We start from the raw sequence: 14,358 nt of genomic DNA, 5'->3' as shown, positions 1-14,358 counted from the left end.
CTAATTGTTGGAAAGCAAGCAATGTTTGAATTATTAAATGCAACGTTAATTGTTATTGACTTGTCAAGTTAATTTGATAATTAAATGATAAAGTATTCATTTGACTTTAAATTTATTATTCAGTGTTTAATTATGAACGTGATAAATTAAAATGCAACAATAGATATTAAATTGAATAAGAAATTATCAAAAACCTTATACTGCATGTTTGTTAACACAGCAGTACATTATTCTTCACTTAATCGGCAGTAAATTGCATTAAGCAGCTACATAATTGAATATACACTGGAATATCTTTTAGCATTTACCACTTTAAATACACTCATTTGAAAAAAAGCTTTAGTTGAAAAGGAATAAAATGTTTCATGATATTTTTAAATACATTATAAAGCCTAAAATTAAAAGCAGCTTTTTTTTACATTAACTACAATTAATTCAGTCAAAAAAAAGAAAAAAAAAAAAACAGTACAACAATTTTTTAAAAAGCATTTGAAAAGAATGTTATATTTGAATTCATCAAAGAATCTTTGTTTAAGTCTAGGGAAGACTTTGAATTTAACAAAAAAAAAAATATTGAAAGATTAGTTTTTTAATCTCCTTTGACTTTGCAGTTGAATAAAGTAATACAAAATATTGTAAAGAACATTTTTAAACTCCAAAGCACAAACTTTTTTACAGAATCATATTTGTTTGAAAATGATGAAAATTTTAAAACTCATCTAGAAACTTTTGACTTATAATTTTCCAGTGATATGTTATCTATATGCAATTATATTGCTTGACTAGCTAACAAAAAAGATAAATAGCACTAATTTAAAGGATTTAAAGATTTAGAATCTTGTGTTATTTGAAATGTAGACCATTTGACATGTATATTTTCATAAGAAATAGCTCAAATATAATATTACCAACTCCGTTCCTACGATACATATTAGTAATAATAATAATACAATGAAGATATTGAAATATTCATCATCATAATGTGTATAAGTATTTTTATTTAATTTTAAATAAATAATTTAATATCGCATCGAGATGATGATAAAATGATTAAAAATTCGTGGATAAATTGTATGTATAATAATTCGTAATACAATGTGATTGACACAATTTCAGTTTATAATATTAATATGTCAATAAAACATTTTTCAATGCATTTCATACACAGGAGATATTTGAGATTGATCGCTGAGTTTATGGTCATTTTCGAGGACTTCAGGAATGAATAAACATGATTGGTGAAGTCGACGAAATAATCTCACATTAAAATACAATTAATTGGCCATTGAATGGATTTCTCACTTTAGATGTTAATTTTTTTTTTTAATAATAAACATTAATACCTATTTGTTTAATCGTTCTTCATTGTTAAATTATAATAAAAAATATCATTAGATCGAAGCCTTGAATAATTGGCCCACTTGTTAATATTTTTTATTTTTCTTAAAATGATGAGTAACATTATTGGAACATTAGAATGTTCATCATACTTCTTAACAGCCAATGTAATTTTTTTTATTTAACCTCTCACTCAGTCGTTCACATTTTTTTCCATTCATATGTTCGCCGATTGTTAATGATTTTTAAGTGTTGCAGCTTGCAATGGTTTTTAAGATTTATTTGCCTGTTGTTACTGGCCTTTTTCTTGTCACTCCTTCGTTTACATGATTATACATTTGCCCTTCTCTGCCCAAGGATTACTTTTCTTGTCAGGCGCGTGGATCAGTGGATCATTTTTCTCGTGGTCTTCAACATACTCCCGCATTCTGTAAAAGAAAGGACAGAGATGAAGATAAAGGTAAGAAAAAATTATCGTAAATAAGAAGAAGATGCTTCAAGTATATTAGAAAGGTAAAGATAAATATTTAAATAAGTACAAAGGTTAATAATTCTTAAGGCTTTCACTCTTTCGTCGTTAGACTAAACTGCACGATTATAGAAGCCTACATACTAAGATTGAAAATCTAACGGCATACAACTGACATTGATTCATCTGTTCAATTCTCGTGATGATGAAGTTCCGTAGCCTCGTTTGTGTTAATTAGGAAAACATCCCTTCCTGCGAAACCCTCCTATTTCTTGTCCCTTTTCTGAAAACAATTCCACCTCTCCCATGTTATTTCCGACGTTCAGCAAACTCGGGAATTTACATCTTCCGGATTAACAAGAACCTCGTCTATTTCATTTACAATTGAAAAAGATCGATGTGCTACTATAAATACAACTGCGCGAGAAATTATCTTAACAGATCTAAAAATAATTTATGAAAAAATCATTCTCAAGCTAAAGGCATTCACTTCTACTAATGGTAATGTTGCAAGTATTCTGTATTCGTATTATAATTAGAATTATCTATCTTTTTGTTTTTAACTAAGAATCTAATTTAGAATTCAAATGAAAATTGCTAGACAACGTGAAATTACTATGATGCTTTCGAAAAAATTTGCTTTTATGATAAGGTCTATGCCATTTCATTTAGTTTTTACTCGTTAAAATAAATAATTAAAATTTCAGTTTTATATTCAAGATTGCTGTTGAATAAAATTATACACTTTTTGGTGTCGAGTAATTTTTTCAGAAGAGTTTAATAATTTTCCGGTGTTTTAGAAACAAGAAAAAATACTTTAGAGTCATCAACTTCAGACAAAAAGTCAACGAGTCAAGTCAATGGTTACTGGGAGTCAAGACTTAACTCTTAATTTGATGAAAAAAAAAATTATGTAAAAAATTAAGTGACTGTGAATGTTACATTTTAACTAACAAAAAACTTTTCCATGGTTTTGAAAGATTTTATAATAATTGGTTTGATATTTAAAATGAATGTAGAACTTTCATATTGATAACTGTAAAGTAATATTTAAGATTCTTAGTAAAAAAAAATAACCGTTAGGTGTTTACTTTAGATTGATGTAATTAAAAGAAGACATGAGAAATTTAATTACCATCAAAATAATATCATTGATTTATTAGAGATATTTGACTTTTAATGACAAGAAAGTTGATGACTAATAAAAAAATTAACATTTTTGACAATTTCCTTAAAAATATTAACTACTTAGAAAAATGATTGATGACACTTTCAAAAATGATTCAAAACATTGACCGAGAACAAAATTTCAACTAAACAAGTTAATTTCCTGACTCTTCCGGAACTTCTAGATAAACAACAAAATCGATTTAGCCCCCTTCTAAACTTCATCAATTCTGGATTAACTGTGGAACATACTAGGTAGAGGTTTCAAGTAAAAATTGGGTAAAAATATAATCCTCGATTCCATTTCCATTCATTCATTAACAATGAAGATCAATAAAGATGACTCATCTCTGGAATAAAAGAATTATCCTGATTTTAAATTTATTTCATCCAGTTATAAAGAAAAAAATATTATTGAGTGGAGTATAAACAAGGAAATGGAAAATAGCACAAGTTTATTTTCATAACAATGAGTTTTTTTTTTCATAACTACAATGCCAGAGCGAAGAAGGTTGGAGGAGGGTTGAGTAATAATTAATATTCTTTAAAAGCATCATATAACGATCAAAGAATTAATACCTATCATGCATTTGCTTTCAAAATATTTTCACTAACCATTCAGCTGTGAATAAATTGTGCATAATATGATAAAGAATAAAAGGAAAATCAATGCTCACAGCTTCTGCAAGCTAGTCGTCATGTTGAATATTGATCTATCTAGACTTCTATCTTTTTTATACATTTTTCATCGTTGATGTGTAGTTGAACGAGTCAGTCTTTTTTCCTTCTCTCTTTCTCTTGCTGCAGTAAAACTGCTCATTGCCACCGTTATATACCGTCTGCTGGAAACTCTGGTGAAAGGGAGTTTGCCACTGCACTCAACGCTTGCATTCAAGGAGTTTGAGCCTTGCATAGATTTAAGGAAAATAAATCTAAAGCATACTCTGTGCCAAGAATGAAGGATTATACTGAAGTCATTATTGGAATTATCAAAGTTTAAAAGGCTCTTTTTATTTGTTTTTAAGGAGGTTTTACTATTGAACTGAATTTAAAAAAATAAGAAGTTGAATTGTAAAAACTTTTTAACTAATTAAGAATTAAAACTTATTTTGTTCAAAAAAAAATGAAACAACTTTTATTCATAAAAACTTTTAAATATGATTTAGGAGGCAACTTATTAATTAAATTTAACAATTATTAATTACCACTAAGAAATAAAAAAAGAAATTTTCTTTTTTTTAAAATAATTTCATCAATTATATTTTTTTTTTGTTTAGAAAAGTTTTCTTCATAATATTGATAAAAATAAAATAGAAAGGTAAATATTATTATTATTATTATTCATATATGCACCTTTTTATAATGAAAATGAATTTATTAGTCATCATTCAAGTAGAATGTAGTAAAAAAATTGCCTTGAAAATTGAAATTTCATTAAAAAATGTAAAAATCGTTGTATTGATTGAAATAAAAATTTTCAGAGTAAAAGTTGAGTTGAACATACACGAAATAAAATGGGGATTAATATAGATGAAGAATATTTCGATCCGGTTTACTGTACTCTTATAAACGAACCTTTCACTCTGTACTCTCGTCGACCGCAAAACACCGGCTTTTTTCCTATAATACAATTTAGCCGGTAAACAACTTGATTTGATATCGGAGCATTGTCTGTCCTAGCAACCATCTGGACATATATCCCAGTATCTCCAAGTAAGAGTATCCCAATGGATCAGTGGGATTTTGAAAGAGATTGTAAACCAGGAAGGGTTTGTCAAGGCTCGAAAAAACAATGTAAAAACACAAGGACACAAAACCAAGGTTTCAGTACTTGGTCTTACTTATTTGGAGATTGTTCAATATGATAATGTTGATATTCAATGGAATTTAATTCCAACGAATCACACAATAGGTGAATGGTCTAACGTAGCTGTTGATCTAGATACATAAAATTATATCGATGCTCAGTTGAAATCACTTTGAATTCAAGATTAGCTGGATATCTAAGATCTAGATAATGATTTTCTGTCATACGGTTTATCATAATAATAAGAATAACAACAATAATAGGTATGACTTGAGACAGTGTTGAGAGATAAGGAGATGGATGGCTTGGTGTACAGAGAAGGAATCTTCCAAGGAGATCTTGTAGGTTGTGAGTGTGAATTTAGAGGATAATTCAGCCTTGACTGTCAACGCAAATGAGGAACAAGCGCGCCAGCTACTTTCCGAACAGTCTAACCCACGTCCAAGTACTTTTCACTATTCTCCCTTCTACTCGACAAGCTCCAGTTGATACATTTTCTGATAATTATGACTCGCTTCGAAGTCAAGGATTTTCTCGAGCGTAATTATTTTTATTCCAATCACTACACACTATCGAGGTCTCTTTTTCACTTATTTCTACTCCCACCTTGGTCAATTATGCACAATATTGGCTAATCACATGAATAATTATCACTTATGCATAATATATTATAAAATCATTTTTTGACAGATTATTTTAAAATTCATGTCTAACCACAAACAGGAAGTTTAACGAAAGCAAAGCAAGCAACAAAAAAAGGTTTATTATCTTGTTGTACATTCTTGGAAAGAGTGAACATAAAGATACTGTTGGAGGTGAGATAATCTTGAGATTTTTTCAATCGAAAGACAATGAAAAACGATAAGAAAAAAAACAAAGGTAAAAGAAAATGATATGACGATACTACAGAAGAAATTTGAGATGGCCTGTGAACTTACGCTGCAATGCTTTTTGACAAGGGCCACCGTTCCATAGTAGCTTGATACTTCATGTTCTCGATCTGCTTCTTCAGTGCGTCTTTATCCATGTTGGCGAGTACACTGGGATCCATGGTAACAACCGCACCCCCCTGACGCAAGTTAAATCGACGTAGCGCTTGCGCCTGTAACCGGGAAAATCAATATTATACTTGCGTCTAGAGTTTACAGTATATATTTTAAGTATATAAATACATATATATGATAAAGTATATGAGAAGTAAAGAAAGACATTTTTTTTTTCAATCATCTATACTATTCATAGAGCTTTCACACCCCTATTTCTGCCTTTGTGATTTTTATTACCTCGCACCGTCCATGGGGAAAAAAACTTTCTCTTAAATTATTCCTTATTATTTTAATAAATTAATTAATTAGTTAATTATTTAACTATTAATGAGGAGGACCTTTAATTAGAAGAATAATTCATTTTTGGAGTAATGAAGCTCAAAAATTAGTACCTTAATTGCATATAGGGTCAAAGAGATCCAAAATTTATTTTAATAAAAAAAAAAAAATTGTTTGTGGATTAAAATTTTCTTAATAAAGTAAACAAATTTATAAATTATATAATGGAATATTTTATTTTTTATTTTACATATAACTAATTATTATTCTCATGTGTTTTTTATTTTTTTTATTAATTATTTTATCAAATTCAATCATTTTTATTAGTGATCGTATTTTTTTTTTTTCTCAAAACAACAAAGTTTCCCAGATGTTTGTTCTTCTGTGCTGTATCAAGGATTACCTGATGTCACGTAGTTTATATATTAAAAATAAAAGAAACTATCTATGATTTATTAAATTTTTTCTAGAGCAAAAGCGTCATGGGAATTAAAGATCACAATTAGACTTGTCTATCCAGTGAAAAATTAAATTAACTAGGTATATTGAATATAATATTTATTTATTCCTATTTAATATAATCTTATAATTTATGTTTCTTTGTATCTATTAATATAACATTCCACAACAATCTTAGTATATTCATTTCCCAAGCTTCTTGCAAAAGAATCCTCAGCAATCGACTTTAATAGCAGCGAAATGACCTGAAAAGATGTTTTATCATTAAATAACGAATGAACTAATTACAAAATTAACTCAAGAATTAACTACCTCCTTTCTGAGAGTATAAATTTTGTGCTTGATTTCAAGTTACACGTTGCTTATTAATCTTAAGAACACCAATGCCAGGAATTATTTCATTGCCTGCTGGGATTCTTGAAAAATCCGATTGTGGTTTTAATTTTGTAGCTGTACTATGTAAAGTATAGTATTATTAGCATTGCTGGTATAAACCTCTCATAATTAAGTACATACACAAGTTCTTACCATAAACTATTTCAACAATTTATGGCTAATTTTATAAATTAATCTTGCTTACCTGATGAAGAATTAGCTTCTTCAAAATCCAGTTCTTCTTGTCCTACTGTTTCACTTGCTACATAAAATACTGAGAAAATTTTCAAACTTGAAAGTATCAACATTTTCTTCTGGTCTAGACCAGCTGGGGCTTATGAAGAAAAAAATTAATTTCACAGCATCATAAAGAATATTTATTTGAATAATGTACCAGGTATATCAACATTGATCAACATTTATATAGTGAAATCACAAGCTATCAGGCAGTAATATTTTACAGACAAATGGAAATAAGATTCTGCAAGAATCATCGTAAACTCCTCTTGCTGTTAGTGAACCACAATTTTGACCAGGATAATAGTTATCTGGCTGTCCAGCTGCCCACTTAAGCCAACCAACATTTGACAAAGGTTGATCATGAATTGTCGCCCAATCATTCTCTTCAAAAATATCATGGATTCCTATCCATATATTACCAAAGACACCCAATTCATAAGCCATTTGCACTATGATTCTTGCCTCAGCAGTGGAATTAATTACTGCCAAATGTGCTGCAACAATTTTTTATTAACATCAGCATTAATACAACTAATTGAGACATTTATTCTATTATTGATTACCTCCTTCTTGAATACACAAATTACGTGCTTGGTTCCATGATACACGACGTTGATTGATCTTAAGTGCACCAATACCAGGTGTTATTTCATAGCCCACTGGGATCCTAGTCCACATTGATGGCTTTGATGAATTGTGGAGAGCTGTAAAGTATGATCAATAATTTTTTAAATAAAATATAAAACTCATGAATATATATTTTAAATATGCAACTGACTGATAGATGTAATATTAACATTTTATTTGAAATTTAAAAAATTAATTTCCCTTGCCTATTGGAATATTAGTGCGACGAACAGGCTCTTCATCTCCAATGGTTCCACTGAAGCAGAGAAAAGTTAAGAAGATTTGAAAATATAAAAAGGATGACATTCTAATTTATTTTACGTCAATTATGTTAACATAAACTTTAATCATCAAACTGTCAGACTCTAATGAACATATCATAATGTTGCAGGAATTTATAAATTAGTTATCTAATAAAATAAATTTTATAAAATACATTTTTTATAATTTATTGATAAGATATTATTTGTTTACCTAGGTTGTGTCAACTTATGTAAGAGAATTTTAATTTTCTACCTAGATAAAGATTTTTAATGATATCTATTAATGAATAAATTAATTAGCTTGGTAATTAAATAAATTGAGAGCCTCTTCATTTTAAAGTACATAAATAAAAGCAACACGATAACTTTATAATTTTTCCTCTTGAGTGTTTTTGGTTGATATTCTTATGTTGTACAATGTAAAGTATGATATTATTCCATGAACAACATATTCGTTTGGATTATAAGTCTAAAGGAATACCTAAAAATGCTCGTTCCGTAAATTTCTTCTGTCCTACATCTTTAATAATCGTGTGGATATACTCACCCTGAGCTATTGTTGTGAGTTTTTATAATAAATTTTAGAAAATTATTATGCTTACCTGTAGAGAGATCGACCTCTTCAATACTGAATATATTAAATCCACAAATTTCACTCATAAAATCACGTATGAAATTACAATTAATTTTTTACACTGAATAAATTTTTTATATTAATTTTCAATTAAAATCAACCGTTGACAACGAATAAACGATGATTAATGATTTATATTGAATCATTAAAAACAGAAGAAACGACAAAAAATGTAAATAATAAATAAATATTGAATTAGAAAGTAGAATTGTGATGTATTTTTTACTGAACCTTTTTGCAATCCTTTCAAAATGTTTTCCTTTGATATTTAATAAATAATAGTTGTTTAATTGTTTTGTTCATGAAATGGCACAAATGTGAAACGTAAAAAGTGATATGTGATAAGCCTCACCTTTCTAATAATAAACAGGTATTACTAAAAAAAAAAAAACTGAAGCCACAAAATCCTTTTATTTCGTACTCTCACACACTTTCTCGATGGTCTTTAACGAAAATTGTGAATAGTGCTCACCTCGCTGGGAGTTAGAAAAATTCTAAAATTCCACAGCTCTTGGTGGTCTTCACTATTCGTTTATAGAAGCCTACTAGAGTTTACAACAAATCTAATAAAGCTTCAGTAGTTACAATTATTCGAGAAAAGACCATACCAAAAATGATCGAATAAATTCTATTAATTTCTCTGATATCTAAATTTGTTATAAATTTTTGACACAAAGTATTACTTAACCTGTAATTTATTAAAGAATGCTCTCTATTTTTGTAATCATTAATGACTTTCTTACTAATTTATTTTACATTTAGTGAAGTAAAACAGATTACATACGTCGAATTAATTGAATTATAAATAAACGTTTAATTACGTAATCTGATATTTTTAAATGCTCAGCTGTTTCATGAATTTTATTTTTTTTAATCCTTTTGTTTTTTTTTTTCTTTTATAAACAATTACTTGAAAAATATATATAAACACATGTGCTTAACTAAATTGAATTAAATTCCTATTTTAAGATTATCCAATCATTGAAAATCTATTGAATAGTCATTTTCAAATGATGTGAGTTGATTTCACTTCTAAATGTAAGCTTCGTTTTTGTCCTTGGACAATAAAAATTATCGTCGATGTATTTCGTGTATAATATACAATAATAAAATAATTTTGAAAGTTTACTTTCTTTGTAATTATTTCTCACGGTTATTAACAAGCAAAAATAGTGTGAAAAAAGTAGTTTATTAGTCAACATGTAAATGTCGGAATATTTCTCACATTTAAATAACGTCCACTAACGCTATCTGTCGTCTCCTATTCAAACAATTACGTCATGACAGCGCTAGCAATGTGCAAACAGCAGTAAAATGAATTAATTCAGTCTGATTTAGTCCGATGGCTGAAACGCATTACAATAAACTACAGAAAACACAGCTGTTCGTACAAAGTGTGTTCGTAAGTAAAAAAAATACTACAATTACTCACTACACGGTCAAATTACATGTATACAATGTCATAACCTTCCATTGTTCCACTAACACACTTTCGACACCCGTAAAATCAGTCTGTTCTCATTTCTTGACACCATGCTTTGTTATGAAGAATTAGTGCTAATGATTTAGTAATATATTCCTCTCTATATTTAATTAGGAGCACGGATGTAACGCAGCTTTCGCGGAATTAAGTCTCGACCCTTCGGGATAGAGAGTAAAGCAGTTTAGATAGTTTCAAGTATTAAATTTCACCAACTAACAAACTTCAATCAACAAAGTTCTCGAAAATGGCGGATAAAATAGAGAATAAAGGAAGCACTAACGCAATAATTGAAGATCGTGCTCGAGGAAGTAATTCATTGAGAACGCATACCTGGAGTCAAGGTTCAGAATGTGAGGATGAAGTCTCTCCTCTTACAAATGACGACACAATTAATGCTAGGTAAATTCCTATACATGACTGATAATTCTTATCTAATTTTATTGTTATAATTATTTTTATTGTTGACTTTGATTCTAGGACTGGCATCATGAACCAACCACGTTATGATGCTATTGCCTATGCTGAAGATAAAATGAGAAGAAAATTGAAATTTTTCTTCATGAATCCCATTGAAAAATGGGAAGCCAGAAAACGATTCCCATATAAGTTTATTGTTCAGGTGGTGAAGATCATTTTAGTTACTGTTCAGCTTTGTTTATTTGCTCACAATAATTATATTCACGTGAATTACACATGGGACAACCGTATCACATTCTCTCATCTCTTTCTCAAAGATTGGGACGCCGATCAAGAGGTAAAGTACTTATATCGCTTACGTAAGCGCTACTTGAGTTTATTTGTTAAGAAGATTGTTGATTCAAATATTTTTAATTCTGAAAACTTTGATAATAATCATTGAATAGGACACAGTTTGCTATGATTTGCAGATTTTATTATCTTTGCTTAACATTTTTGTTTTATACTAAAATTGACCATGACTCATAGCTTAAACAGAATCGTAAAAATATTTTTAAAAATTCAATGTAAAAGATAAAATAATAAGTTCATGGTTATTCTCGGTATTGTTAAAATTTTTTTGTATTTTTCATGATTTTTAATCATCTACTGAATTGATAATAAAACAATAATACATTCAAAATTAAATTTATAGGTACCAGCCTACCCGCCAGCTCATGGACCTTTTGCTCTTTATAGACAAGATGATTTTTATGAAACAATAGATTATGCTCTACAAGGATATTACAATCTCAGTAATGCAATTGGATCATATTCCTACACAGCTGAAGACAATTCAGTGGGTCCAGTGGTTTTATGTTTATATCAATACAAAGAAGGTATTATTTTTGGATTTAATGAAAGTTATATCTTTAATAACAAAGTCGAACGTACATGCATCAATATAAATCACACGTTTGGTGGCGAATTTCGTGATGGAATTCATTCCAAGAAATTACTAGAAGAGAAAAATATTCGAATAAATTTCTCAGCTTTAGTTAAAGCACATCTCAAGTTTGCTGTAAAAACAGTCAACTTAAAAGCAGCTGGTCCAATAACGCCTCCTGATTGTTATCAATTTAACATTAAAATAATCTTCGACAACAGTGATTTTGATGGACAAATGTTACTATCACTTGATGCTGAACCAAAAAGATTAGTGTGTAAAGGTGATATACAGTATATAACAGATAATCAAATCGATTCAGCTCTCAGGACTATATTGAATCTATTTGTCATACTCATTTGTGGAATCTCTTTAATTCTATGTTCACGATCGATATACAGAGCCCAACTCTTAAAATTTGAAACGATAAATTTCTTCAAAAGAACATATGGAACAAATCTAAGTCTTGAGGGTCGATTAGAGTTTCTCAACTTCTGGTATATCATGATAATCATCAATGACCTTCTAATAATAATGGGATCAGCAATTAAGGAACAAATCGAAAGGAAATCGTTTGATAGTGATCATTGGAATATATGCAGTATTTTCTTGGGTACAGGAAACCTTCTAGTTTGGTTTGGAGTACTCAGGTATCTTGGATTCTTTAAAACGTACAACGTAGTAATTCTTACACTGAAAAAAGCAGCACCAAAAGTAGTGAGATTTTTAATTTGTGCCATTCTCATCTATGCCGGATTCACATTCTGTGGATGGCTAATTTTCGGGCCTTATCATATGAAGTTCCGGTCATTAGCGACAACATCTGAGTGTCTATTCGCTCTTATCAATGGCGATGAATTATACGCCACATTTTCCATGGCATCATTCAAGTCCCAAATACTGTGGTGGTACTGTCGTATTTATCTCTATTCATTTCTTTCTCTTTTTATTTACGTCGTGCTGAGTCTCTTCATTTCCATAATCATGGATGCTTACGACACTATTAAATTATATTACCGTGACGGTTTTCCAAAGAGTGATCTTCAAGCTTTTATATCAGTTTGCACTGACGAAGCATCCAGTGGTGTTTTTAGCCAGGAACCAGATGATCCAACTTGGAATAAGTTGCTCGATAGAGTTTGCTGCTGTCGGAAAAGACCCTACGGGTCTTTATCGCAATCAAATGATTCTTCATCCGTTAAATGTGACGAAATCTGTGGCAACGTTGTCTGTATATAGTAAGTTAATTACATATCACTCCAAAGTAAAAGGTTACGGATCAATGCTATCAAACCACCGTACGTGAATATAATTAATATTGTGTGATAATTATTTAATTACACAACCAAACTGCCAAATTGTAATTTTTTATTGAGAAATCGACTAAGGTTCCAATTAGAAGTTATATTTTTAACGTATTTTATTTGAGACAGTGTATAGAATTTGACAATAATTCCAGGTATTATATCGCATCTAGAATATTTAAGATCGCACAAATATTTTAATTAAGTTAATTGAAATAATTTTGAAGGTATTTAACTTAAGAATGCGTCATTGATGCAGCTATGATTGATACCGATCTCTGAGATTATTAGCCAAATTATATATTACTGTAAGTCTAAAATGACCAGTTGAAATGGTAGTATTTAGGGCAGTCAGTCATTGAACCCTGGTCAATTTTTAATCACTTTTTAATTCAAGAATCGTTATTGGAATCAAGTTCTAAAAAAGTTGAATGCATTTATTGAGATAGATACTAGAAGGATTCGTATACAATTCGAATATAACAATAGCTCATTGTAACCATTTCAATAGATATGAAGATAATACTGTAGAGAATATTAATAATAGTATCGATGAAAAGTATGTTATTAGTGTAGGGGTGCTATGTGAAGTCTGTGATAACAACTGAAATATGTATTTCAAAGTCAAATACATACTAATAAACATAATATTATGAAATAATCATTGAATGATAAGATAGAAGTAAAATTTTACGCTGTGTGGTTTGCACACGAAAAAATATTTAACCATTTACAGTTAAATGATTTTAATATAATTTAATTACAATTAATTTACTATTAAAAATGTAAAAAAGAGATTTTTAATTGTATTTTATAACAATCTAGGCAGTTTTATTGTTACCAATTTTTAACAATTGATTTTGTAAATACATCTTGTTCAATGCATTTTAACAAATTCAGTTCTGTTATATCTTTTCAAGTGCAAATTTTCCAACAATATATCCTTAATGAATCGGAGTCATCATTTTTCTCCAGCTATGAATGAAATTAATCCAATACTCAAATAAATAAGGATAAACTTTTGGAGTTTTTTCCAAATTTAATGAATCCTCATTATCAGCAGACAATAAAAACATCAGTAGATAAATTACCCAATGCTAAATCAATTTACCAACAAATTTCTATAATACCAACATTTACATGCAATGGTCGCTGCATTATCAACATTATTAAAATTTGGTGCTCGTCATTTTAATCGAGCTTTTTTCTCTTATCTTGAAATTAGAGAACTAATTACGTTCCTAATTAACATAATTGAGTCTTTTAATTGCAGATGACAATCCTTGTAATCTTTTCTTTTTATTGATTAAAGTTATTACCGTTCGCAATTATTGAATGAGAAGTTTTTGATAAAATTTTTGCTAGAATGTTGATTTATATAATTTTAGTGATAAATTAAAATGAATAAGCTTAAAAATGACAGACAGTTCGGATAGATACTCTACATAGTTTATTTTTCGATTGAAAATCACCCTCTTTTTCGGCAGTCCTTATCCATATACAGTTTACGCCCCCATTTATTCCC

The 14,358-nt window shown here is 29.1% G+C and overlaps 3 protein-coding genes across 5 annotated transcripts; 1 reads left to right on the top strand and 2 right to left on the bottom strand.

The window, feature by feature from the left end:
• Positions 1-649: 649 nt before the first annotated feature.
• On the bottom strand, positions 650-10,592 carry Ggamma30A (guanine nucleotide-binding protein subunit gamma-e). 3 transcript variants are annotated; one of them, XM_035078004.1, is made up of 3 exons: positions 10,518-10,592; positions 5,720-5,883; positions 650-1,766 (listed from the first exon to the last, which is right to left on the bottom strand). In XM_035078004.1, exons 2-3 carry the CDS (start codon positions 5,830-5,832, stop codon positions 1,661-1,663), a joined length of 219 nt encoding a protein of 72 aa, XP_034933895.1. In that variant the 5' UTR covers positions 5,833-5,883; positions 10,518-10,592; the 3' UTR covers positions 650-1,660. The 3 variants fall into 3 exon arrangements, with proteins under 3 accessions (XP_034933895.1, XP_034933896.1, XP_034933894.1); XM_035078005.1 differs by lacking the exon at positions 10,518-10,592 and adding an exon at positions 9,393-9,408; XM_035078003.1 differs by lacking the exon at positions 10,518-10,592 and adding an exon at positions 9,057-9,272.
• LOC118063828 (hemolymph lipopolysaccharide-binding protein-like) lies at positions 7,295-8,181 on the bottom strand. The gene is made up of 3 exons (XM_035078002.1): positions 8,014-8,181; positions 7,744-7,884; positions 7,295-7,674 (listed from the first exon to the last, which is right to left on the bottom strand). The coding sequence occupies exons 1-3, from the start codon at positions 8,111-8,113 to the stop codon at positions 7,373-7,375; spliced, it is 543 nt and encodes a 180-aa protein (XP_034933893.1). The 5' UTR covers positions 8,114-8,181; the 3' UTR covers positions 7,295-7,372.
• Positions 9,953-13,718, top strand: LOC118063827 (mucolipin-3-like). Its single transcript, XM_035078000.1, has 4 exons — positions 9,953-10,106; positions 10,302-10,586; positions 10,665-10,941; positions 11,299-13,718. Exons 2-4 carry the CDS (start codon positions 10,432-10,434, stop codon positions 12,766-12,768), a joined length of 1,902 nt encoding a protein of 633 aa, XP_034933891.1. The 5' UTR covers positions 9,953-10,106; positions 10,302-10,431; the 3' UTR covers positions 12,769-13,718.
• Positions 13,719-14,358: the final 640 nt, after the last annotated feature.

This window comes from Chelonus insularis, unplaced genomic scaffold (assembly GCF_013357705.1).
Source record: "Chelonus insularis isolate UGA/USDA-ARS -01 unplaced genomic scaffold, ASM1335770v1 contig_150_pilon, whole genome shotgun sequence".
In the NCBI taxonomy this organism is placed as follows: domain Eukaryota; kingdom Metazoa; phylum Arthropoda; class Insecta; order Hymenoptera; family Braconidae; genus Chelonus; species Chelonus insularis.
Note: the sequence above shows the minus strand (reverse complement) of the source record. Positions and strands in the feature narration are given on the sequence as shown.